The sequence below is a fragment of the Saccopteryx bilineata genome, chromosome 10 (genome assembly GCF_036850765.1).
Source record: "Saccopteryx bilineata isolate mSacBil1 chromosome 10, mSacBil1_pri_phased_curated, whole genome shotgun sequence".
NCBI classification, from domain to species: Eukaryota; Metazoa; Chordata; class Mammalia; order Chiroptera; family Emballonuridae; genus Saccopteryx; species Saccopteryx bilineata.
The window spans coordinates 41870461-41898434 of NC_089499.1; the positions used below are offsets into that span (position 1 = coordinate 41870461).

The 27974-nt window shown below is 44.8% G+C and overlaps 1 protein-coding gene across 2 annotated transcripts in view; it reads right to left on the minus strand.

Annotated features, from left to right (window-relative positions):
* Window positions 1-16984: 16984 nt before the first annotated feature.
* Window positions 16985-27974, minus strand: part of CLSTN2 (calsyntenin 2) — a 662061-nt gene continuing 651071 nt past the window's right edge. For both annotated transcript variants that reach the window (XM_066244545.1, XM_066244544.1), the window contains exon 17: window positions 16985-27855. In XM_066244545.1, the coding sequence (XP_066100642.1) occupies window positions 27652-27855 (204 nt within the window). In that variant the 3' untranslated portion in view covers window positions 16985-27651. The remainder of the gene's footprint in view (window positions 27856-27974) is intronic.

A 27974-nucleotide genomic window follows, 5' to 3' on the forward strand; every position in this document is an offset into this window, starting at 1 on the left:
GCTCACATGAAGCAGTGTTGAATTGGATAGCAGTTGGGTAGGCACGGCGCTGGTGCAATAATAAGAGTAAAAGTAGCTGTGTGTGAGAAGAAAAGGTCCAAATATTAGGAAAAAACAAGGAATGTGGGAATAACTAGATGAGTAGGGATTTCCAAGGATGATAATCAAGGTGTCTGGATTGATAGGATGTTGAGAGAGGGAAGAGAGGAAGAGAAGCAGGCTTGCTGGGGGAAGGTGACAGGCCACTTGAGGTTCTTATAGGACATCTCAGTAAAGATGCTGTGAAAAGGGACCCAGGTGTACACCCAGTGCTGGGAAGGGATCTGCAATAGCAAGTGAAGCTAAAAGCATGCATGGGCTTTTCAAAGGAGAGAATGTAGCATCAAAGAGTCAAGGACAGAGGCAGATTTAATGACGGATGCACCGGGCACGCGCTCTGGGCCCCAACTTCTGAAGGGTCCCGCAAAACCCCAACTTTACATTTTTTTCTAATGTAAGGGGCCCAATATTTTCTTCTGGGCCTGGGGTCTCAACTGACCTTAATCCACCTCTGGTCAAGGACATAATACTAAACCCCAAAACACTAACATTGAAGGCAAAGAAGAGGAGAAATATGCCTAGGAGACTAGGAAGAAATGATCAGAGTGTGGGAAAAGATCTGTGTGCAGGGAACTTCTCCTGAATTTGAGCATGATCCTAGACACAGAGAGGAGCAGACAGAGCTTCCAAGGAACACTTGATGGCTGAGGAAGCTCAAATAATGGCAAGCATGTTTTCCATTTTGCAGTTCCAGATAATTTTCCATGTTGGCATCATCTGGTTACCATGCCAGTAATTTGAAAGGAAGAACCACTTTCATTTTCTATTTATGTTTCTCTAGAAGGACACTAAGGAAGTAGAAACTCCCAGCATCTGAGGAACACATTCCATGCAATTTGTAGAGATCATGGACAAATATAAGATATGTGAGTTTTTGCCTAAAATAATCTTATAATTCTATATCCATGGCCTAAGATGTAAGCCTAGCTTTTACATATATATGTATATTTACTAATGATATTATTTAAGTCTTATAGTTTTGTGTTACATTCTATTTAGGTGAAAACTAATATCTATTACCTCAGTTAATTAGCAAGAGTACTATATAGCTTAATGTAAAAGTGTTTTTCTCACTTAGAGTTCGTATCTCCCATAGATCAGTGGGAGTTGTATTCTATGTGGTTACTCTGGGTCTGGGCTGACAAAACTCCACATTCTTGAAGCTTCAGCATCTGGAACACTTAGCTTCCTCAGCCACCTTCGTGGGGCAAGAGAGAGCTGTGGCATCATGTCCTGGCTCTACAGTGCTTATCTTAGAGGGGATATGAACCACTGAGATTCGCAGCGCTTTGCCCAGGACTAGTCACGCAGCCCCACCTAACTGCATAGGGCATGGGGAATATGGAGGAGTCTATCCATCTATGGTGGGTGCTGTGTGTTCCCGCCACACTCAATGTTGCAGAAATCCAGAGTCCCAAAGCCAATTTAGATCAGAAAGAATAAATAAAACCATTATAAAATATATTATTAATTATATTAACAAGTAATAGTAAAATACTTTTATTGAAAATTATCTAAACAGCCTGACCAGGCAGTGGCGCAGTGGATAAAGCGTCGGACTGGGATGCAGAAGACCCAGGTTTGAGACCCCGAGGTTGCCAGCTTGAGCATGGACTCATCTGGTTTGAGCAAAAATTCACCAGCTTGGACCCAAGGCAGCTGGCTCAAGCAAGGGGTTATCCGGTCTGCTGAAGGCCCATGGTCAAGGCACATATGAGAAAGCAATCAATGAACAACTAAGGTGTCGCAATGCACAACAAAAAACTAATGATTGATGCTTCTCATCTCTCTCTGTTCCTGTCTGTGCCTATCTATCCCTCTCTCTGACTCTCTCTTTGTCTCTGTAAAAAAAAAAAAAATTTTAAATAAAAAAAGGAAAATTATCTAAACAAATATAAATGAAAATACATCTATGTTTTCATTGGAAGTGATTTATTTTTTTATACTTATTTAGATTTTAACATATTATTTGTAATATTAATTGAAATATCACATCGACATTACATTAATATATTTTCCAATATTAATTTATTTAAGAGTAACTAGAAAACTCTTACTGTTGTTGTTTTTATAAGAAAATAAGTGTAGGAAATGCAGAAAATTACAGTCATAAAAAGTTTTAGCTCTTTTGCCTTTGCTGTAAAACTTCATCTTGGCATAATTTAAATATGTCATGATGTTTCTTTCTTTGCTTTCTTTAGTAAGTGCACAAATACTTCAGAGATAAAACACACAGTCATTTACAAAGAATTGAGTTTTAACAAAAACTTAATTTACCAAAAGTTGTTTTTCTTTTTCATTCCAATTTATAAGGAAATTACTAGACTGAGAAATGTTAAATCCCCCAGTTTTATCAAACAATATGTTTTTATTGGGAACTAAAAACATTCAAAACAAAGTTCCTAAATTTGGAATGTCCAATTATTTGGAGAAAATAAAGCTCAATGGTAAGATGTTTTTGAAAAGGAAAAGTCAGGAAATAGTTTTATTTCCTTTTCTTGGTTTAGGGCCCACCATTTCACAGGCCAAGATTGAAAATGACACTTTTTTTGTTTGTTTGTTTGTTTGTTTGTTTTTATAAATTTTTATTAATGGTAATGGGATGACATTAATAAATCAGGGTACATATATTCAAAGAAAACATGTCTAGGTTATTTTGTCATCAAATTATGTTGCAAACCCCTCGCCCAAAGTCAGATTGTCCTCCGTCACCCTCTATCTAGTTCTCTGTGCCCCTCCCCCTCCCCCTAACTCTCTCCCTCCCTCCCTCCCATGTCCTCCCTCCCCCCCCACCCTTGGTAACCACCACACTCTTGTCCATGTCTCTTAGTCTCATTTTTATGTTCCACCAATGTATGGAATCATGTAGTTCTTGGTTTTTTCTGATTTACTTATTTCACTCCTTATAATGTTATCAAGATCCCACCATTTTGCTGTAAATGATCTGATGTCATCATTTCTTATGGCTGAGTAGTATTCCATAGTGTATATGTGCCACATCTTCTTTATCCAGTCTTCTATTGAAGGGCTTTTTGGTTGTTTCCATGTCTTGGCCACTGTGAACAGTGCTGCAATGAACATGGGGCTACATGTGTCTTCATGTATCAATGTTTCTGAGGTTTTGGGGTATATACCCAGTAGAGGGATTGCTGGGTCATAAGGTAGTTCTATTTGCAGTTTTTTGAGGAACCACCATACTTTCCTCCATAATGGTTGTACTACTTTACAGTCCCACCAACAGTGAATGAGGGTTCCTTTTTCTCCACAGCCTCTCCAACATTTGCTATTACCCGTCTTGTTGATAATAGCTAATCTAACAGGAGTGAGGTGGTATCTCATTGTAGTTTTGATTTGCATTTCTCTAATAACTAATGAAGCTGAGCATCTTTTCATATATCTGTTGGCCATTTGTATCTCTTCCTGGGAGAAGTGTCTGTTCATGTCCTCTTCCCATTTTTTTATTGGATTGTTTGTTTGTTTGTTGTTGAGTTTTATGAGTTCTTTGTAAATTTTGGATATTAGGCCCTTATCTGAGCTGTCGTTTGAAAATATCAGTTCCCATATAGTTGGCTGTCTGTTTATTTTGATATCAGTTTCTCTTGCTGAGCAAAAACTTTTAATTCTGATGTAGTCCCATTCATTTATCTTTGCCTTCACTTCTCTTGCCATTGGAGTCAAGTTCATAAAATGTTCTTTAAAACCCAGGTCCATGATTTTAGTACCTATGTCTTCTTCTATGTACTTTATTGTTTCAGGTCTTATATTTAGGTCTTTGATCCATTTTGAATTAATTTTAGTACACGGGGACAGGCTGTAGTCGAGTTTCATTCTTTTGCATGTGGCTTTCCAGTTTTCCCAACACCATTTGTTGAAGAGGCTTTCTTTTCTCCATTGTGTGTTGTTGGCCCCTTTATCAAAGATTATTTGACCATATATATGTGGTTTTATTTCTGGGCTTTCTATTCTGTTCCATTGGTCTGAGTGTCTATTTTTTTGCCAATACCATGCTGTTTTGATTATCGTGGCCCTATAATATAGTTTAAAGTCAGGTATTGTAATGCCCCCAGCTTCATTCTTTTTCCTTAGGATTGTTTTGGCTATTCGGGGTTTTTTATAGTTCCATATAAATCTGATGATTTTTTGTTCCATTTCTTTAAAAAATCTCATAGGGATTTTTTTTTAATTTTTTTTATTTATTTATTCATTTTAGAGAGGAGAGAGAGAGAGAGACAGAGAGGAGAGAGAGACAGGGGGGAGGAGCTGGAAGCATCAACTCCCATATGTGCCTTGACCAGGCAAGCCCAGGGTTTCGAACTGGCAACCTCAGCATTTCCAGGTCGACGCTTTATCCACTGCGCCACCACAGGTCAGGCCTCATAGGGATTTTGATGGGAATTGCATTAAATTTGTATATTGCTTTGGGTAATATGGCCATTTTGATTATATTTATTCTTCCTATCCAAGAACAAGGAATATTTTTCCATCTCATTGTATCTTTTTTGATTTCCCTTAACAATGCTTTGTAATTTTCATTATATAGGTCTTTTACGTTCTTTGTTATGTTTATTCCTAGGTATTTTATTTTTTTTGTTGCAATCGTGAAGGGGATTATTTTTTTGAGTTCGTTTTCTAATATTTCATTGTTGGCATATAGAAAGGCTATGGACTTTTGTATGTTAATTTTGTATCCTGCGACCTTACTGTATTGGTTTATTGTTTCTAATAATCTTTTTGTGGAGTCCTTCGGGTTTTCGATGTATAGGATCATATCATCAGCAAAAAGTGATAGCTTTACTTCTTCTTTTCCAATATGGATGCCTTTTATTTCTTTGTCTTGTCTGATTGCTCTGGCCAGAACTTCTAGCACCACGTTGAATAAGAGTGGAGAGAGTGGACAACCCTGTCTTGTTCCTGATTTAAGGTAGAAAGTCCTCAGTTTTATGCCGTTTAATAGGATGTTGGCTGATGGTTTATCATATATGGCCTTTATCATGTTGAGATAGAAAATGACACTTTTTCTTCATTTTTAAAAAAGAATTTTAGCCTCATGTAAAGAAAAAACACTCCTGTGTTTCTCCTTACTCTTAACTCACAACACTTCTGATGCCAGATGTGTGGAGTTTGCACATAATCAAGTCATTCTCCGTGACACCAGCGGGCAGCCCAATAATTCACTCTAATTCTGACATGGCCCACCTGGAGTTTGCATCAGCTCCCGCAAGACTGCCCCACTCCAGACACCAGTGGAAAGTCCCAGGTTGTACTTCTGACTGATCAGTTATAAATTGGAGTTCCCACCGCCCCCTCCTTGGTCTTGATAAAGTGTGGGGAAGGCTCAAAGAACTCAGGGAAACACTGTGCTTACCAGTTTATTATAAAAGGATATAGTAAAGCATAGAAATGAACAGCCAGATGAAGAGATACAAAGTCCGGAAGAGCCCTGAGCCCAGGAGCTGACACTCCTGCTGTTGGGGTGCTCTGTCCTCCCAGCCTGTAGATGTGTTTGCCGACCCAGAGCTCCCTGCAGCCCAAACTATGTACTATTCGGATTTTGATGGAGGCTTTATCACATGGGCACAATCAATCATTAATTCAGTCTCCAGCCCCTCTTCCCTTCCCAGACGATGGGGGTAAAGTGGGGTTGAAAGTTTTAAGCTTCTAATCCTGGCTCAGTCTTTCTGGTGATAGACCCATTGAGAAGCTCATGAACAGTTCTCCATGAGAACAAAAGACACAGTTGGCTCAGTGGTAAAGCATTGGCCCAGCATGTGGAAGTCCCAGGTTTGATTCCTGATCAGGGCACACAGGAGAAGCGCCCATCTGCTTCTTCACCCTTCCTCCTCTCCTTTCTCTTTATCTCTCTCTTCATCTCCTGCAGCCAAGGCTCCATTGGAGCAAAGTTTGCCTGGGCGCTGAGGATGGTTCCATGGACTCCGCCTCAGGCGCTAGAATGGCTTTGGTTGCAATGGAGCAACACCCCAGATGGGCAGAGAGCATCACCCCAAGTGGGCATGCCAGGTGGATCCTGGTCGGGTGCATGGGAGAGTCTGTCTATCTGCATCCCTGCTTCTCACTTTAGATTACACACAAACACACAAAAAAAAGACACTCAGAAAATTCTAAGAGATTTACGATCCCTGAGTCAGGAACTAGAGTCAAAAACCAAATATTAGAACAAATATTCATGCTCTTAGGAAATTACAAGGGTTTTAGAAGCTCTGTGCCAGGAACCAAGGGCAGACACACACACACACACACACACACACTCTATTATTTCACATTTTGAAAGAAATTTTTATGTTATTTTATGTTTCTGTTAAACTCCTATTATTATACCTCATATAATTTTGGAATGTTAGGGTTTCCATAGCATGTAAGTTAATTTCTTATTGAATGTTTATACTTAAAAATAAAATTAGTAATTAAACCAGAGTTTAATCAGTATAACATCTTATTTTTTGGCTTCTGAATTTATCCTGAAGTTGATAAAAGTTATTATTTGTAGCTCTTTATACAGACTTGCATATGTTTTGTTTTTTTCCTGGTCAGAACATGTTTATTTCTCAGGAAGACTTTTTAAAAGAAACTTTTAAGAAAACATTTTTACAGATGGAGTTTTAGATTTTCAATCACATATTTTATATTAGATATTTAGGATAGACCCTTACTCACTGGACAATTTCTCTTTCTCTCTCTGTGACTTGCAATCCCTGAATATCATTTTGAAAAGGTATGTTACTTTTCGAAGCATTTATATAAATTATGGAGCACTAAATTGACAGCTTTTTTTTGTTTTTTTAAACAGAAGTCTTTGCATTTGAAAATGTGAAGAGAGATTATGTATGGTGTCAGAAATCCATTTGTCAGCGAATAACAAAAACCCAATCCATGTCGTCAAACAAAGATTGGGGTGGAGATGGGAGGCAGCAAGGATCCAGGCTGTTCTCTGGCTCAGCAAAGCCCCCAGAGGCCCAGGCTTCTTAGCGCCTCTCCTCTCTCTTCTGACATCCTCAGCCTGCCCACCTTCTGCCTGGGGCGAGGTGTCTGTGGTTACAAAGCGGTTGCTGCCATGCAAATCTTCTCATCCCCGTTCCAGTTAGGAGTAAGAAAGAAAGGGAAGGGCAAAGGCTACCTCCTAGCTAAACCTTCCCTTTTAATCCAGGTGAGAGCATCGTCCTCAGGGGCTTCCACCTACATCTTTTGGGCCAGAACTGGATTAAGAGGCCTTGCTTAGCAGCCAGGGCGCTGGGAGATTGCATAATTTTAACAGTTCTAGTCATAAGCAAGAAAGTAGGAATGGATACTAAACAGGCAGTTAGCAGGATTTGCTGAATTTACCTGAATTAAATTAAAGTTACTTGTATAATTAAAAACTTAACATATACATATTTGACCAGTGTCTGAATCACATCCTATTTTATTTATAATTGGCCTCTTTTTATGATTTCCCTCCTATAATGAGAGCCACTGTTGGTCAAATAAGTTTGTAAACTTGATATATATGTTTGCTCGCTTGTGACTTATAATGGGTGTGGGGGACAGGCTATAAGCAGGCCAGGTTGTTGTAGCCTGAGGTTTGGTTTTGGGACTAAGCTTTTCCCCACACCCTTGACTGATTGTATGATCTGGGTGGTGCACTCTCATGAGAAATCCAATTATGCCTTGGATAAGTGACTTTGTATCGGAGACTTCCTTGTTTGTATATTGGATTAAGGGATTTTGGTTTTCTACACTATAAAGTGGGACAGACCAGGAGCTCAGACACACAGTTCCTGCTATCACAATTGCAGGGGCTCCCCTGATCCCTTGCCCTTCATGGGAAGAGCTGGTTTTCTGCTTTTCCCTTGTCTTCTTTTGTGGTTTGCCTGTCTTGGTGAGACACCAATAAATAGGATGGCCCCCCATCCTCTGACTCCGCCATTTCTTTATCGCCTGCCCGAATCCAATGGGAACCTGCATGTGAATGGTCACGATGACGGCTCCTGGCCTTACAGCCCCCTTAGAACATTTCTCAACTCCATTCTTATTATTTTCTGTATTTGACACCTGGGTATCCTTTTTTCTTTGTAAATAAAAGGATCTTCACTTATTTTTAAAATAAAGCAAGGGACTCTTTCTAAACTTGTGGGATAATCAGGCAAATGCAAACACACCTAATTAAGGACATGCAGGAAGCCTTTTAGCACATAACCCTAAGTATGCAGAATGATTAGACTATGAAACCTTGCATTTCTCTGCTTTGTTCTATAATCTGTTTTAATTTTCAAGTGTTCCTGATCAGCGGGCAGCTCTCCCTCAAGTGGTCATCTCATGGTTCTGCCCTCATTGACCGTGGCTTCCAAGGACACGCATTAATCTGCACCGACAGCAGAAGGTAGAAGCTTGGAGGGCCAACTGTTCACAGCACGTTTCTAAGGGCCAGGCTTGGAGTGGCTGGCCTTGAGTCCATGCACGTGCCTTTGGCTAGGACATTAACTGTAGCCCTGTGGTGAGGATGGGGGACTGGGAACTGCTCTCCAGGAAGAAGAGAAAGGGGCTCGGGAAAGAGCCAGCCACTCTCGGTTATGCAGCTGATTGGCTGCTCAGCACACCGTTACCAGTTTCTTTTGGCAAATTCTGGTTGAGTCTGGTAATTAGTGGTGGGAGGGGGCTGCATCTCTCTCCTCCACGATTGTGCTGCAGAAATATCACAGCAAAAACAAGCTTATATGTAGAATCTAAAGAACAAAAACAAACAAACAAACAAAACAAAAATAGATTCACAGATATAGAGAACAAACTGAAGGTTGCCCGAGGGGAAGGAGGTTGAGAGACTGGGTGAAAAAAGTGAAGGATTAAGAAGTACAAACTGGAGGTTACAGAACAGCCATGGGGATGTGAAGTACAGCATAGGAACTGTAGTCAATAATACTGTAATAATATATACGGTGCCGGGTAGGTACCAGACTTATGGGGGTCACTTTGTAAATTATATAAATACCTAACCATTAGGCTGTACACCTAAAACATATAACATAGGTTCATTTTGGGCTTCTGATCTCCAAAACAAAGGAAAAAAACAAAAGCCCCCAACCTCCCTCCAAAAAAGCTCTAAACTCAATTCTGATCAATTTACAAGAAATTGCAAAACAGACACCCATTATACTTATAAACAAGGAAGTCTCCACTCCATTCCTAGTGACTGCTGTAGTGCCTGGAATAAAAGGTTTACTCCGAGACAGACCCAAAGATAGTCAAGACATTCTGAAGGCAGGACCAGCTAGCCATCCAGTTGGGTGGCTGGGTGGAGTGCTGGGGAAAGTGAGGCTCACAGGCCAGTGGTGCTCCGGACCGGTGACGTTCCAAAGAAAGCCAGCTGCTGCATTTGCTCTCTTACCTGTCGCTACTAAAGGGCCATGAACACCCAAGTCATCTTTGTCGGCACATATCCTGAAACACCCCTCATTTCATCAATTCAAATGATTTTATTGTTATTATTATTAGTGGTAGTAATACTAATTTGGACCTCAGGTACAAAAAAGTTGACTTAATAAACCCTTCTACTCATGTCCTGCTGTCATCGTTGTCTCCATTCCAGTCTCCATTCCCACTCCTGTTCCCCTCTACCCAGAGGCAATCCTTCCAATGTGTGGATGCATGCTTTCATCTGTATGTGTTCTTGAAAACATGTATAGTTTTGTGTGCATCTGTTGTTATTTGTTATTGGTTCTGTCAGGTTAGAGATCTCATTCTGTTACTTAATGTTATTCTTCTCTTATCACTATTCTTACATGATTTACTCATGTTATTATGTGTATTAGGTTGGGTTACCCAGGAAACAGCCTCTGAGATAGAAAGGAATGTAAAAGAAGTTAATTGGGAGTTTCTCTGCTCAGGATCGACCCCTTGGAGAGGGAAGGAAACAGGGAGAGGAGCTGGATTGAGCAGAAGAAGAACCTACATCACAGGGAGCTCTGGAGCCGGGATGGTCCTGCTGAGTTACCATGACTTAAGGTCAAGGTTGGCAGAGGCCTGGCCTCAAGGCATCAACCAGTTATTGGCTGTGGGCTTTCCTAGAAGTGGGTCCAAGCTGGGGGCTTGCTTTGGCTGAAAATAATTATCTGAGAGGGATGCAGGTAAAAGCATCAGTGGCCAACAGGCCCAGGGGCTGGAGGAATGAATGTTCCAGTTTTGCCAGAGGTTGAGGAGTGTGCTACACTATCTGCTGTTCTTTGCAGAAGTCTAGTAAGTTATTTTTCTTCCCCTGCTTCATATCACATCACATTAATTACTCATGTCTTCAGATGGCCTCAACTCCTTATACCATAAATGATGTTATAGCAAACATCAGCGTTTACCAGGTGGCTCTGAAAGCTCCTCTGGCAGTTGTCAGAACAGAATCCCCGGGCCCTTGGTAATGACACTGGCTCTCTGAGTGGTCATCTCCACCTCTGTTCCCACCACGGGCACAAGGGGTTCTGGGCTCCACCAACTTTTGATGCTATTTCAGCTCTTTAATTTTTGCCAATCTGGTGGGTCTGTGATGTCTGATTTGGGTTTAAATTTGTAATTTGATCAGTGCTAACAGGTTTGGAATTATCTTTGTATGCCTTTAGTCTCTTGAGTTTTCTGTGAAATGTCCTCATATTTTTTGTCTCTTTTTCAACTGGGGTCTTAAAAATATATTTCTGATCATTTTTATCTGGTAAACAGACCTCCTGTATAGATTTAAATAAAGATATCCAAAGAGTTAAAGCAACCCTCTCTGGAGTATGTATTCTGGTTCAGAATATTTCAAGTGTTAACTATTTTCTCTCTCTCTCTCTGTTTCTCTCTCTCTCTCCCTCTCTCTCTCTCTCTCTCTCACATACACACACACAGAGATGCACACAATGACATTCATTATCAAATATTTTGGAAGAAATTCTTACTTTGATTATATAGCCATTGTCTTAACTGAGGATTTTTTTTGGAGTGGCTGATTTAAAAACAAAAAACAAAAACCAAACTCTTGCTGCTTTCTTTATGCCAATTATTAAGCTTTTTACATGACAATATACAAAAGTTTACAATACTTTCTACCATTTTGGGGTTAGATTCCCATCTTTAGTCAATTGAGTCTCTAAAGCAGCTGAAGGAGGTAGAAAGGCTGGCTTCCTCACTTCCCCTCCCTCCTTTTCTCTCTGTTTCTCTCTGGTGTATGAGACAAAGTAGGTGTCCTAGGAGCCATGAGTGTTGTGATTTTAGGAATGTGTTTAAAATGCATGAATTTGCTTAAAACTGAAGATCCCATTTGAAGAAAATGGGTTTTATCCCAGAAAATGTAAAGCCTTTGTACCATATGATATGCACACAAACCGTGTTATCACCCTGGGTGGGCACAGCCCTGAACTCCCTTCATACGTCACCCCTCACACGGGAGGGACACTCCCTCAGCTAGCCTGCTTTACATCATGGGAAGAATACATTCAAACCCATCCGTCCTGGTTTAAGACTTTCACTGTGTACAGATTGAATGATCCCAAGGTTCTTACAGAAGCCCAGCTTGCCTTCAAGTTGGGCTGACAGTGTGGGGTGAGTATGTTCCCCGCCCCCATGAAAATTCAGGGGTTCCAGCCTGACCTGTGGTGGCGCATGGATAAAGCGTTGACCTGGAACACTGAGGTCACTGGTTCAAGACCCTGGGTTTACCCAGTCAAAGCACTTATAGGAAGCAACTACTGAGTTGATGCTTTCTGCTCCTCTCCCTCCTTCTCTCTCTCTCCTCTCTAAAATGAATAAAATACAATCTTTAAAAAAAAAAAAGAAAATTCAGAGGTTCCATCCCAGCATACAGTTCTGAAACTGTTAAATGAATTTTCAGCTCGAAGTAGCTATTCTTCAATGCACCTCATTGATCTCACCTTTATCCTTGAGTCTAGACACCATATTTCCTCTAGTTTTCTAGGTGAGTCGAGGAAATCAGGCACAAAACTGATCCGGGCATCTGGACACACACACACAGGTTGAAAGTCCTCCATCTCTCTCTTGTCCCTCCATCTCTCTCTCTCTCTCTCTCTCTCTCTCACACACACACACACACACACACACACACACACAGAGTCAGAGGCACTTTATATCGGAAGAAGCATGCTTTAGGTTGTGTTTGGGTCAAAATCTGCTGGAACTAGGCTTTAATGGCAACCTTTTCAAAACTGTTGAGAAATAAAGTGCACCAGAGGGAATTTTAAACCAAAGAGCCAAGTGACAGAGTTGGCGAATTTTAATAAAGTAAAATTACTTTACCATGTATTGACAGAATAAAAATACACAGTGCAGTTTTTTTATTTTTTTATTTTAATTAAGTGAGACTGGGAGGCAGGGAGGCAGAAAGAAAGACAGACTCCCACATGGGCCCCAACTGGGGTCTACCCAGCAAGCCCATCTGGGGCCTCTGCTCTGTTGCTCAGCAACTGACCTATTTCAGGCCATGGAGCCATCCTCAGCACCCAGGGCCAACTTGCTTCAACCATTCAAGCCATGGTTGCGGGAAAGGGAGACAGAGAGAGACGAGACAGAGAGACAGAGAGAAGAAGGAGGGGGAGGGGTAGAAGAACAGATGGTCACTTCTCCTGTGTGCCCTGACTGGGAATCAAACCTGGGACTTTCACACACCAGGTCGATGCTCTATGGCTGAGCCGACTGGCCAGGGCCAGTTTTTCAATTTTTTTAAACAGGTCTTTTCAGAGAAGTCTTGTGGCTGCCCATTACCAGCATTGCAGATGAACAGCGATGTTTTCCAGGAAACAGCCTGCTCCTTGTGATCACCTACCACCAGTAGCCTTCTCCCACGCTTAATGAAATCTGAGGGACACATGGACAAGGTATGGAATGCAGAATTTCATACAGGAGGGAGTGGTGGGTACATGTGTGTTACAAGTAAGTTCTGAACAGCTCATTAACCATATCATGAGCCATGCAGTGGGGTTCATTTGATTTTGAGGTCATGGAGCTCTCTTGGGGATTTTGAACAGGGAAGTAACATAATCCTGGTGGACAAAAATCAGAGCCTTTTTGGAAATATCCCCCTGACCACTCTACTCTCTATCCAGTGGCTCATCTCAGCTGAGACATGGTGTTTCAGGAGGTCGAATCCCAGGAAGATTTTGGAGTGAATGTCTTTGGAGAGGAAACAGAGAGAGAAAAGCAAGATGGAGATCCTTCCAGATGTGCAGCCCACAGCTGGACTCATGTCTCAGTTCATTTCTGCGGTCGAAGGCACTGCCGGGTGGTATTTCTGGAAGCTCAGATTCTCTCATCTTCCCAGTGACCCTGTTCATAAATACCTGCTGTCTTCAACTAGCTAAGGATGACTTTCTCACTTACAGCTAAGAACTTGGACCAATATCCCTCCCTCTTTCAATAGTCCCTCGACTTCATCATCACTTCTTTAGGAAAACTTTGGCCTTCCTGTTTACGACAGTTTACCTTAGTATAGATGCCTGCAGTTCCAGGGGTGCCTCCTTGCAGTGCTCATAATAAGTAGACTCATACACTTGTTTATGGGATTCTGTGCTAAGCACTTCTCTCCTCCTCTCCTCCATGTGCATTCAGCAAGGACGGGAAGCTGGTGCTGCTGGTGTCTTGGCGCCTAGCTCAGCAAGGGGCTCACAGGAAGCACCGAGTGAGGACCTCTGGAACATCTTTGGGTAAAGAATAGGCACATGAATGACTAAAGCCTTCCAGTTGTTCTGAGTCTCAGGATCATCACCGAGTCCAGAACTGAGAGGTCAACGGAGGCCTTGGGGACAGCTTCTTGATATGACTGCTCTGGGAGGCCAGGCGTGGTTGCCCTGGTGTCTGAGTGCGTCTAGTTCCACAGCGATTGCTCTCCTGCTAGTTTTTAGGCTCTGACTGGTTTACACTTTGTTAAAACTCATTTTATTTTTGAAATTGCAATTGTCTAGCCAGGGCTTCTCAGTTCCTGTCTGGTGTGTGTGTGTGGGGGGGGGGGGCTGGTTGGAGCCCTCTGTGCTAATAAGGAAAACAGCGCTCATCACGGACCCCGGCACCCGCACACCTCGCTTCTCCAAAAGCAGCGTTTCAGTCCGCAGGGCCGGTTACTACGGTGTGGCCGCGTCGTGCTCAGCGGCGCAAGCGCGGTATTCAGAAAGCCGCATCTATGCAAGGATCTGAGCTCCACCACCCACCATCTGTGTAACCTCCAGGAGACCTGTCCCTTGGGAACTCAGTTCCTTCGTTTATGAAATAGGAATGAAGATGCTTTCTTCATGGAGTGGACGGAAGGATTAAAAGTCCGAAGTCAATGCTCAGCAATCTTTGTGCATCTCCCTGCCCTCTCTATCTCCCATCTTTCTGAAAATGTCTACACTGAGAAGACGAAGAGCAGTCCATCCACGGAGAATGTTGTCAAGGCTAGACCCAGGACCACTGAAGGAGGGATGATGGAAGGGCTGAATGAATGAAGGTGTGACCCACGCTATCCATTACTAGGGGATGCTGGACGAGTATTGGTCATAGTTGTAGTGGCAGTAATTATTTAGTAAGTGCATAAAGGGCTAAACATTGTGGCAGATGTTTTATGGAAATTACCTCCTTTAATCATCATAAGAGTCCTTTAAAGAAGGTACCATCGCCACCATTTTATAAATGCGGAAAGGAAAGCTCAGGGAGATTGTCACACAGTGGTGCCATGAGTAGCTAGTGGTTTTACTAAAGTGTCATGAAAATAGGAGGCCACAGGGCTGGGGTGGCTGGGTAAGGGAGGTGGAGGGACAGAGCAAAAATATAAAATTTAATTTAAAAAGGACAATAAAAAGAACTCATGGACACGGACAGCAGTGTGGTGGTTGCCTGGAGGAGGGTATGGGGGAGATGAATGGGGGGGGGATGAAGACTTGACTTGGGGGGCAGTGAACACACAGTGTGGTGTGCAGAGATGTCTGGGGAGTTTGGAACCTGGAACCTGTAGGATTTATTACACAGTGTCACCCTAATAAGTAATATTAAAAAAGGAAGCCACCAATTATACCCTAATGTGATGATAGAACACAATTTTAAAGGATATATATTTTTCTTTTGTCAGCTATTATTTTTTTAACTTTCATTTACTGCTGCCCCATGCTGATTACTGTTTTCAGGCAATGGCTCCAAAAATAAATGTCACTATTCCATTATTTAACCTAAGAGACATGATTGGGATTTCAGAATTACTCCCTTATTGGATCACAGAATAATATACTGTTTGCCTTACCAGCCTTTTTAATTTAATAAATTGAGGAAAAGAGGGAAAAAAGAAAAAAAGAAGGTCACAGTTATGTATGTGTGTAAAGGAATATTTACAGGTATATTTGTGTGTGTATGTGTGTGTGTGTGTGTGGTGTTTATCTTAGTCCCAAGAAAACAGTAGGCATTCATGATATAATTGTAGAATTGCTGAATGACTGTAAATGTCGGTGGTCATTAGAAGGGTAAAGTTGGGTAAGTGAAGGGTAGAACAGGAATAATGGTTTGACAGTGTGGCCTTGAGGAAGGGAACTCAAGGTCAGTTCATCGAGAGCTTCAGAGGCTATGTTCCTGTTGTTTAGGGAAGAGAGAACTGGGCGAGGGCTCTGAGCAAGTCTGAGGGCTGGGCTCGTGGATCCTGTGAGTCAAAGTTATGGGACCCAAGTCCAGCGAGGGTGCTGGTGCAGTTTGTAGGCACATATGGAGGTCTCTACAATGTGACCAAAGTGTGCTAGCACCCAGAACTTTCCCTCTTAAAGGTTTTCAAGTAGCCCCAGAGCCATAATAACTCTGGGACTCACAGAATACAGACATTTGTTTTTGAACTGATCTGAAACAGGTTGTCTAGAGTGGCTATTCAGGTAAAAAGCACCAGAATGAGCCTGAAAGACTCTGAACTTTGGCATCCAGTAGCCTAAGATTATTTTCTTATCTGCTCTGTGCTTTATTTTCTCATTTGAAAATGGAGATATAAACCTAATAAGAATTTTGTGAGGTTAAGGCCTTGGCCAGTTGGTTCAGTGGATAGAGCATCAGCCTGTCATATGGAGATCCTAGATTGGATTCCCAGTCAGGGCACACAGGAGAAGCAACCATCTGCTTCTCTCCCCTTCTTTCTCCCCCTCCTTTTCTCCTGTCTCTCACTCCCCCTCTTGCAGTCAGTATCTTGACTGGTTTGAGCATTGGCCCCAGGCACTGAGGATAGCTTGGCTGATTCGAGCACTGGCCCCAGATGGGAGTTGCAGAGTGGGTCCCAGTTGGGACGCATGTAGGAGTCTGTCTATCTCCTCTCCTCTCACTTAAAAAAAGAAAAAACAATTATGTGAGATTAAAATAAAACACTGCATAAAGCATAGCATAGTCCCAGGAACCTAGTTAGTGCTAAATGAGGTACATATATTAGAAACAATTCGCATGACAAGAGGGAAGGTCAGCATGGGGGAGCAGGAAGGACCAGGCTGGAGAGAGACAGATGCTCAGTCCTGCCCGCCCTCTACCACCCCCAACTGCTTGGAGTCTCATCGTCTTCAAGTTCCATACTAAGGACTACCTACTTCAGGGATTAATTAAGATTACACAGAGCTCCAGCCCTTGTAGGTGCATAACAGATACGTTAGGGTTGCCTTTGTATTGGTCTCTAGCAACAGTGATGTGGAGACAGCTCTGGATGTAACAGGGTGCCCTGGTGGAGGCCGGCGAGGGCCAGTCTCCTGTGTCAGCCCTCAGCACTCTCTTCCCCGTGGATGGGTTTAGGGCAGAGCCCCGGAGAATGTTGACCAGCCACAACAGTTCTTGGAGTCTCACCTCATCAAACACGCTGAAGAAGGAAAACTCTCGGAGGTCATCTCTACTGTGAAACTCTAAAATCATATTTATTCACCAATTCACAGAAAGTGTCATAGTGACCACCAACATGAATCAGTTTGTAGGCATTTACAAGCCGAGGCTGAAAATAAATATCTGTCTGTGTTGAATAGCATTTAACAAATTATTTGGAAACGGCAAGAATCTTAATTGTTAGAAATTGTAAATTTATGATCCCAACATGGACAAGATCACAGTCACGTGGAGAAGAAGCCCAGCAGATTCCCGTGACAGTTCCTATTTCCTCCACGTCTTTCAGTACACACATAGTCCCGGGGCCCTCACTCTGTGTCAGCCTGAACTGGAGAGGGCAGCTCATTGGGCAGGGGAGGGGGCGGAGAGGGTGGCCAAAGGAGAGGACGTTTTCACGTTTTCTCTGGTGTGCTGTGAATGGACAACCTCATTGGTGGGGCAAGCTGACAATGTGCTCTCCTGAATTAGATTCAACACTCCATAAGTGCATACAGTCCTTCTAGCAAGTCAGTCCAAAGTCGGCATTGCATCACACACACACACACACACAATAGCATAGGTAGCAAATAAAACATTTTCTAGACTAAAACAATTCACTCTCTGAGGCAGCTGGAAGAGCTGAGGGATCTGATGTGCGTCAGGGACACACTGGCCCACACCGGGAGGCACAGCTGCCGCAGGAGGCGCCCTGGCCAGACTGGCAGCACCTACCCAGGTAGTCACAGTGATTGAAGGTGATGCTGTAAAATGAGGTGGCTGGTCCCCCCTCTCTGCAGTGTCAGCACCACAGAGGCCTCAAAGAGAGAAAGCTCACCTCTCTATCTCAGACCTTTCTCACACACACTGTGCTTGGCAGCTGGGGATAAACAGCCATCCACCTCTAAGCTGGGGTGGCTTCTCAGACGGGGTAGAAGGCAAGGGCTGAGAGAAGGAACCACTGGACCTTTCAGATGGGCTGAGCCCAGGACCTATACATTTAGTTGCTGAAGCCGCAAAATTCAATAGTATTTCACCAGGTGTTTAGGGAATGGCAGAGGCGATGGAAGGAAAACCTTCAGCCCCGTTCCCTGTAGAAATAGCTTATTGGGCGTGATGCAGATGGGGTCCTCATGGTGCGGACCCACTATGTGCAACATCCTGTCACGGCTCACTAACAGAAAGCTGGACCCGGGGCCTGCAGCTGGCTGTGTGCTGTGCCGAATCGGGGAGTCACAAAGGCTTCTCCTCAGCCAGGTCGAGATGATCGGGGAAGAAGGGGAAGTGGCAGAGCTTCTCTGTGGCTCACTTAATTTGTGGTTTAGTGTTACTATTGAGCGTCTACCAAGTGGTGACAAGCTGGGCCTTTAATTTTCAAACGCTTACTAAATTCCTATGATGTGCCAGGCATTGTTCCCAGTGCTTTGAGAGCTAAAAAACCAACAATATGACCATTCATACCAGTGTGCTAAAGAATTTAAAATTCGTTGGGACCATTGACATCTTCACGCTCTATTATAGATATGTATATGTATATAATACATATATTTATCTGACCTTAGCCTACTTGTCTCTGATCATTTTATATTTAATACATTACCTAATATGCCAAACAAAAGCACCTCAAGTCATTCCAAATCTTACCTTACTGACATTCTAATGTTCATGCCAATAACATACACCCAAATCTAATACCTACAGATTTCTTTGAAACAACCAACTTCTACATGCACTTTCTTTTCTAAACTCACCAACTGGTTTTCTTCATTCTCCTTCCAAGCCTGTCCAGCTCAGGCTACCAAAAACCTTTTATTTTTATTTTTTGGAAGCCACTAAGGTCAGGTTGGAAGTAATCTGGCGGCTTAATCCATCATAATGCTTCAATTAAGAACTGAAATCACCTTCCAACAGCTCTGACTTTGGTAGCAATTGATTTGACTGCCTCTGTGGTCACACCACCAGACGTCCCCAAGTTTGCTGAAACCTGCATAGAACTCTCAAGCCAGGATCTGGCTTCCTGGGTGAGGGGTGTTCTGGTTACCGTCACTCCTACCCAGCCTCACCTGTTCCCTCTCCAACTGAGTCACCTCCATCTCTTCTTTTCTTCCTTTTGAGTGACCAACCCTGGAGATCAAGTCTAACTTCCTGACCTCTATGCTTCTGCCTCATTTCTACCACTTAAAGCACACTAGTGATGACAAACAGGACGTCTTCTGAATCCCACCCATCAGCCTCTCCTTTGCAGTCATGCAAGGGAGCTGGATGAGGTGGGGGGGGGGGTCCATGTTGACCAGGATCGATGCACTTTGTGTCCAGGCGTGGATGTGCACAATATATTCACATCTGGGACCCACAGACACAAGCAGGGCCCCTTACTTCCCAAAGGCAGATGCTTCCTCATCCGTTCCCCTCCCTTCACACCGGGACTGGAGTCCGTAGCTGAGGCTTGTGGCTGGTTTTCTGCTTCTGCAAATAGATACAACCTATGGGCTCATGTCTCTGATGGTTCTTTCTGTTGGGGAAAAAGAATCTTCTACATTTGTGTGTGTGTGTGTGTGTGTGTGTGTGTGTGTGTGTGTGTATGTGTGTGAGTGTGTTGCTGTGTCCCGTTTCTGCTCTGAAATGCTCAGATAAAAAGGGTCTGGACAGCAGAGATGCGTTTTCATTTCAAGATAAAAGCAAACAGACATTAAAGCCGACACGCTCCTGCTGCCTGTGATTAATACACACTGCCTGCATTTTGGCTCTGCGCACGTCTGCTGCCCTCTTTTTATGAGTCTGTTGGGAATTAAGCTTCACCTTGATGAATCTGCTCTGAGTGAATCTGATAAAAGGGACCAGAGAGCAGCACAGGGCTGGGGTCATGTCATTAATATAGGAAGGCCTTCTCTCAGCCAGGACGTTGCCCGTGTCTTATGGGCAGAGCAAGTGGGCTTATCAAAGCCTACCCACCCTTGCTCCTTGCTTAAGATATAGCTGGGAGGAGGTCACTCTCCCAACATCCCCACTCCTGTTTTTTTTTTTTTTTTGTCCTATTTGTTAAGCAGGAATGTCATCCTCTCCATCTGGTTTTATAAAGGATCTCCACTTATACACGAAAAGAAAAGATGAAGGAGTCCTTCTCTATTGGAGCATCTTAACTTTGCAAACCCCATCCATTCATCTAGGTCGAGTGATCTCTGGTATTCCACGTACTCCAGTGTTACTGCCCACGTGCGATGGGCCAGGGGTCGCGCTGGACACCTAGGGCTCTGTGAGAGCTGTTAGTCTTCTGGCCTTGAGAAAGGGACCTTGAGCAGGGAGGTGGGAGTTGGGCAGCCACACTTGTCTCACACAACCATGAGTTCCAGGGCCCTCGTCGGACACCCCACCAGGGGCCAGGGAAGTGAGGACACTGTGGTTCCATCTCGTTCCAGTGAAACTTTTCATGGAGTAGGTCTCTGACTTAGAGATGACACTGCAATGGTCCAGAGGTACCACCTCCTCTCTGCTCCTTAGAATAGGAGGAACTAGCTGGTGTGGGGACATGGTTCTCTGTATCTTTCTGACAAATGGAAACCGTTGATACTGTCAGCGACTCACAACATATGCCTCCCCGTGCCCAGCCTCCCCAGTGAATGTCCTCTCACTGTTCACTCAGTCTGCCTGGCGTCTGGGCTGGGTCTGAGCTCCTCGCCCTCAGTCCCGACCTCTCCCTGTTTACCTGACTACATGGGTCCTGGCTGCCAGCGAGGACAGAGCCTGTCCTGCTTCGAGAACTACCAAAGCACTTTCCATCAACTTCCTGACATCCCCTTCGTCCCATCGCACACACTTTGCAATAAATGGCTAACCTCGGGGAAACACCTCAACCTGCCTTAAGGTCTTGGGGGGAAAAAACATTTCAGGCTGTGAAGAAAAAACTCTTCTGGATGTAAGTGGCCTTAAGGAGCATTTTACTTCCCCCTCTCCGTCTGGTTTTCTCAAGCTTTCTCACCAGCAAGCAACTGACAAACCCTCCTTGCCCTTGTTAGCATATTCTAATTTGCTAGAGATGAGTTAGTCTCGATATGATCCCTACGGTTTTAGGAGATTGGTTGGGCATTTAATCAGAAGACATTTTCCAAGCTGGGCTTAGAGGACTCAGCAAGGGGACTGCTGAGGGGACCGGGAGTGTGTTTCTGCTTGGAGGAACTGGGCTCTTGGGGAGCACACACAGCAGGGGCTAGCTTGCCAAGGCTGTGTCTGGGTGTGGGGGCTCTTTTCCAACTTGTTTTTATCCAGTTCTTCCACCCCAAGACCCAGCACCCCAGTCCTCTGACTCCCGGGCTCAGAAACCCTTACCCTAGCAGAGATTGTAAACCACCGTGAGTTGTAAATGACTGACAGAGCACCAACTGGTCCTCCCAAAGGTTTGTGGATCTTCATAGTTTAAGCCATAAATCAAAAAACTAAATCAGTAATTGGTGGACCTCAGTCACCTGGTCGATGGGGGGAAAGGGAATTGGTAGAGCTCGGTCTAGAAATTCAAGGGCCGAGACAGATTGTCTGTAGGAAAGACTGTGTTTGGGTTTTGGTTTCCTACTTTCAGTAACATCCAGAAAGAGTTATGGCCCTTACAAGTAAAGCCATTTATTTCCCATTTGATTTATTTAGTGCATGGAACCCAGTCCCTCACATGTGGAGTGACCTGCCATGTCCTTACATGACCATGTCCACTGTCTGCCAGGACCTGGTGGCTCCACCAGCACAGGGGCCGCATGAAGACCAGTTCTCCTGGTGAGGCGGACAGTGTCGGCAGTTTCACTGTTTTCCCCTAGAGGAGGAACCTGGATGGTGGCCTCCCTAGGGACAGATGGCCTCACTCCAGCCTCTCCAGGATGAAAGGGACCGGACCAGCAGGAAGTGGCACCTGGGACCAGGACCAGGACCAGGGCTCCCTGAAACCACTGCTTCTAGAAGCGTGGACTGGTGCCTGGTGGGTCCTGGAGGGTGGGTGGGTGCTCTATTTTTCCCACTCTCCTCACTGCACTAACCAGTTAATCATTTCATCTCGCTAACAGTCATCTCCTTCGAAAGCCAACCTACGTCACTCTCTTCATCCTCCGCATCAGTGCTTCTCAAACCTTAGTGGACATCGGAATTGGACAGCTCATTAAAACATTGATGGCTGGATCCCACCCTCAGAGTTGCTGACTCAGTGGGTCTTGGGTGAGGCCTGAGAAACTGCATATCTCACGCAGTCGCAGGCGCTGCTGATGCTGCTGGTCCAGGCACTCACCTCGAGGGCCCCTGCCCCACAGTGTCAAGTGTGAACCCTCAGCAGGTCCTCTGAGTTACAACCTGGGGCCTCAGAGGTTCTCCCTCACATCAGGCAGCTTCACGAATTTGGGCCTTGGCTCGTGCCGACTCTGTACTGGGTCACCCTTCCTCACCTTCAGGGTCTGGCAGCCTGCTGGTCCCCTAGAAGACTTCCTCCGGCCTAGTTTCACTGAGTCTCAGTCAAGTTGTTCTTGCCCAGGGAGCCAGATGACTGGCTTTCATCTACAAGGGAGCTGAGTCAGACTGGGTAGAACTGAGAAGCGCAGAAGGAAGTATTACCCCTTCCCTAGCGATGCCTCGGTTGGCTCCCAGAATGACACCCAGCACCTGACTTTGGGTAGAGAATGGCCAAAGCAACTTATCCCACCTGTCCCAACCCCAAACTTCTGTCCCCAGCCGGTCTGGCTACTCATAGACAGCCTCTAACATGGCAAAGCAAATATCCCAACACTTCCACGACCAGCAGCTCCTCACAGGCAGGGCCTCACTCTGACTGTCCTCCCTTCCCTTGTTCCTGGCCCAGGGCCCGGCACACCACGGGTGCTCAGCAACAATTTGCCGAATAACACGGAACGTAGCTGCAAACACAGAATCCCATCCGCTCACCAATGCCACACAGGAGGACATGTACAGCTTTCTGGGGTGCCGGTGGAGGTCACTTCTGTCTCTCTCTGTCTCCCTGGGGTAGTCAAGTCTGGCTTCAAACCCACAGCCCTTATGAAGCCCAATCTCCTCTCTAGCCGGTGCCCCCTGGAAAACCAGAGCAAGATCTATGAAGCGGGTGCAGAATGCATTCATAAGGTAAAGCAAACAAAGATGGGAACAAAGGGGCTGGGGCAGACTTCAAAACTTTCATTGCTCATTTCCTTTGCCTGCAGCTGGACAAGGGAAAGTGGTTACACGAAAATTAAATTGTGCCAAGGGCTTTGGCTTGTCAGCCTCCATAAACGTCTGAGGCAGCTGGAGAGTCGCGCCCCATCAGCGGTCTGCAAGAGTATATACTACAGGAGGCGGAGCCGCTCCCCAAGGCCTGAGACTTCTCTTACCTAAAGAGCATCCAGTTTGGTAAATTCTTTCAAAGAATTAGACCCACTTCCTTATATTTTTGGGGGGAAAAAAAACATGATTAGGTTAATTTAAATGAGGAGATGGTTAAGAAAACCATGTTTTCTTTCTCTTGTTCATATAGAATCCTAGAGCCAAGAAGACAGCTAATTTTGAAGTAGGCTGGGCCAGGCTTTCCACTGATTATGTCACTATTGATTCGAACAGTCACAAGTCTTTAGAATCCTTGTTAGAGCGATGACATGAGCTGGGCTGAAACGGGAAATCCGTCTGAGATAACAAAGGCTCGTGTTTAGAAATCATGACGGGCTGGGTCTTGCGGAGAGGGCCTTGCGCCTGGGAGCTGGCCCTCAGCTCAGCAGTCAGCGTTTAGTCCAAGCCTGGACCCAGGCCTCCAGCTCTTCAGGGATGCTTGCCTACGTTTGAGTCAATTCCACAAGTAACAGGTGTGTTTTGCTTTCATTTTCCTCCAAACACAGACTTTTAAAACAGCTTAATTAAGTGTGGTGGTGTTTGTTGTTCATTCTGGAGACAGACCACTGGGTGGTTTAAGGGTCTAAGAGAACAATTTGTTTTCTCTTGGCAAACGGAGTGTGCAAACTATGACCTAAGAGCCAAATCTGGCTGGCTGATAGGTTTTTATATGGCCCATGGGCTCAGAAGGCTTTTCCATTTTTAAATGGTTGGAAATAAAAATCAAAAGAGTAATAAAATTCTGTAACATGTGAAAATAATATAAATTCAACTTGCCTAATTTTTTAGTGTTCATAAATTATTTTGGAACATAGCCATATTCATTTGTTTAAGTAATGTCTGTGGCTGGCTTTATGCTATAGGGCAGAGTTGAATACTTGCAATAGAGACCATATGGCTTGCAAATCCCAAAATATTTACTATCTGGCTCTTTACAGATCAAGTTTGCTGAATGCTGCCACGTGTGCAGGAATAGAGACCATTGCTTCCCACCAGGAGCTCCCTCCCTGGAGGGTCCGTGTCTACAAGGTACAGCCCTTGCTACATGCAGAGAGATAGGTGGTCTAATCCCTGCTAAACAGGATTGAGCACATTCAGGAAAGGGATAGTGAGGAGAGGTCTCACGGAAATCACAGTTTGCTATCTAGATGGCTTTGGGCACTGGTCAGATATATAGCATTTGATTGAGCCTACTGGAATCTACTTTGAGCATTCTTTATGACAAGTAGCTAGGTCATTGATTGCTTTACTCCACTCGGGCAACTAATTCTATACTGGCCTTTTCCATCTCAACCTTGTCGTCCTCCTCCTCCCTGTTACCTGAGTCACTTGAGAGGTGTCTGTCTATCTATTTTCAAGGTCCAGAGAGCAGGATCTGATCAGGCACTCGGAAAGATAAGCAATGGTCGGGCCTCTGGCCAAACCGGCCAGCTATTCCTCCCGGGTTCAAGTTTGCACCTGCCGCTGTTGACATCGGATGAGAGGTCACAGTGTGTCCAGGTCACCTGGGAATCTGGTTCCTGGATGCCAGCATATGGAGCCTGGGAAATGCTGGGCTGATTAATGACCTTTTCTACTTGCAGTTAGACTACCTGGTGGAGGGCAGGTGACATTACTCACCACTCCCCTGAATAATCCTGATGCTTCTGTCACTTTTACATGACCACCCTTCTCATTTTTTGTCCCAGCAGCGCCATTTCAAGTGCCTCTTCTAACTGGCACATTGCATGTGACCTTTCACAGCAGGATTTGACAGAAAGGATTCTGACTTGGCCACATTATTTCTCTACATGTAAGTCCAGTCCACGACTTTGCTGCTCTAGCCAAGTGTCACTTTCACTTGCCCCCCCCAAAAAAACCCCTGAAAGATTTCACATGCCCCAGACAGCTCACTCAACCATGAACAGTGATGCGGCCATTGGAGACAGCCAGAGGGCAAGGAGCAGCTCCCCCGCCCGCGCAGCCAGACCCAGAGACAGCAGAGGAAAATGCTCTCACGAATGTTGGACTTACCGATTTTAAATCAAAACCCAATTGAAAAACAAACAGACTGGTTCTCAACATGTAAAGTATTCATTTTACTACCATAATTTTGGGAGAATTCTGTTTGCTCCTAAATGCCCAAATGAACCTCTTTTTATTTTACTGAGGGGACGAGTGTGAGGATGGCACAGCCCTATAGACTTCTCCTTGTAGATGTGCAGACGTGGCGGGTAGAAAAGGGCTATTTGGTTGGGAGCATTCACAGAAGTGTCTAGTTCCATTCAATAAATATAAATCCCGAAACTTCTGCCAGCATTTTTCCTTAAGGAAGAAAACATAAGAGCACTGGGTGAGTTTGTGAATGTGTCCCTCTTCTTCCTGTGACTTCCTTCCCTCTCTGCGTCTGTCTCTTGTGTAATTCCCAGCCCCCTGTTTCTCCTCTGCCACCATCAAGTCCTCTGAGGGGAGGAGCTAATCTCATTCAGCTCCTCCCTTCCCCACAGCTGCTGGGCGCAGGCTCAGCACGCAGTAAGTAGGTCCTCAGTAATGCCTGTTAGCTGCAAAAGCATGAACATAAGTAAAATCAGGTGGTGCGCCCTAGACCAGGAGGGCAAAGGAGGGCATCCTGCCTTGTCGATATATCTGAAAGACTCTGAGCATGATGCTTGAATCTCTGGACCTCAGTTTACTCATAATGAAAACGAACCTGCCAACAGATGCCCTGACTACCTCACAGAATTATTGTGAGGTGCAAAGGAAGGAACAGATGCAAAACACAAACTAAAACCAAAAAAAGCCACCCCAACAACACTGTAGACAATGGGAAAAGCTGCATAAAGTAGTTTTCTGGAATCAGAAGGCTGCACAGGCTGCTTGCTCATGGGTCCTCATTGGGTGAAGGTCAGACCAGAGACATTGACAGTGATCCGTCAGTTCTTCTCGATGAGGCAGGGAGTAGAACGCACGGATTCTGAACTTTCCTCTGAATCCGAATGCCACTGTAACCAGGGACCAGGTCTGCGCCTGAGCCAAGCCAATATGAAATGGGTTGGAGGACACTGGAAGGACAGAGGACAGCTCATACATGCGGAGGACAAAGCCTGAGACATTCGAGCCTTGTGGAAGTCCAATCATGGCCCTAATTCTTGCCTGCTATTCTCTTGGCCACAAAGGATCATAGACCAGTTACTATAGCAACAATTCTACCCATGATATGACCATGTTAGAAAGGAGATGGAATAGATTTCCTTATTAAAAAAAAAAAAAAAAGAATAAGTAAATAAATAAATAAATTGGGTTTTCAGATATATTTTCCCTCCACCCAAAGTGTCACTCCCTCTAGGAGAAGAAAGAAATAGCTGTTATTACAAATGTTTCTAATTCCTAGCAGTTAAATTTTCAAACTTCATTTTAGATTTGTTGCAGATCAGGCTTGTTCTAATACATCCAAGAAGAATGCATTTTCTTAAGAGGCAAACCAGTGTAAAATAAGGGACAAGGATCGTTAGACTAGGTGGCGAGAGCCTTGTCCACCTGGGGCTGCCCTCTGGCTGGGAGAGCCAACCACCCGACCTCCCAGATCTGTGTCCCCCACAAAGCCCAGTAGTGTCACCTCATCAGCCCTTCCTTCTGATCCCTGGTTGTAAGCTTTTCCAAGCTGTCACCTGGGGCAGTGCCTGTGTCGAATGCTTCCTGGATCCTGTGTTTTCATGGGGTGGGAGCCCCCAGCCAGGCAGACACAGATAGCTTTGGCTAGGGACCAGGCCCTGTTGTGACAAAAATTTTGGACTTTTCATATAAGCTTATGTGGCCTCAGAAAGATCAAAGGGAAAGGACCTCCAAACTGGAGAGTGTGCGCGTGCATGCGTGAGTGTGTGAACCTCTCCCCATGAACTAAATTTGGCCTCAACAAGAACTTCCCTTTAAAGTATTAAGAACCAAGATCTCAGGTATGTGAACTCTGACCACCCTGCCTGAATGAAGCCTCCTTAAGAGTCAGGGAAGGGGAATGTTCTGGTCTGTGTGGAGAGACGACTGAGTCAGGAGTACACACAGTGAGCTGGAACCCAAGGGCCTTGGGAACATGGAGCCTGTGGACGTGACCATCATAAAGGCTGACCTTCTCCCCTGCATAGAAGAGCAGAGGCAGAGCTCTCTGCAGACTGGCTGAGAGGGTGCTGGGAAGCCCAGGGCAGGGGCAGTAGGGACTCAGGACAAAGTGCATTCTGAGGTCCCCACTGAGGACGATGCTGAGCTTCTTGAAACCACCCCCAGGCTAGGACATGGGGTGTGTTCAAGGCATGAAGGGCAGTTCCAAGGGGCTGGGGAAGGCCTGACCAGAGTGTCATCAAAATCAGAGGTGACAGGGACAGACTCACATACATCAGGTGTGGCTTACAAAAGGGCCAGGCGGGCGGTGCTGACGGCCAGGCACTAGTAGGGGAGAGTGGAGTCGTCCCACTCCAGCTGGGCTTGCCTGGCCCCACTCTGCCCGTGTCTGCCCCTGCCCATCCCCTCCTCCGCCTCCTCCTCCTCGCTGTCGTCCGAGTCACTGCTGCTGGAGCTTATTTCTTCTTCTACTTCCTCCTCCTCCTCTTCATCAGTTTCATCTTCCCCACGCCCCGGTGCTTCGTGTTTCTGGATGCCAGGAAGAGAAGGGAAATGCCCATCAGGGGCTGAGGAGAGGCCGCTTTGGAGCTTACACTTTTTCCTCCACTAAGGAAACATTTAGGGCCCCTTGGAATTCCTTCCCCTAA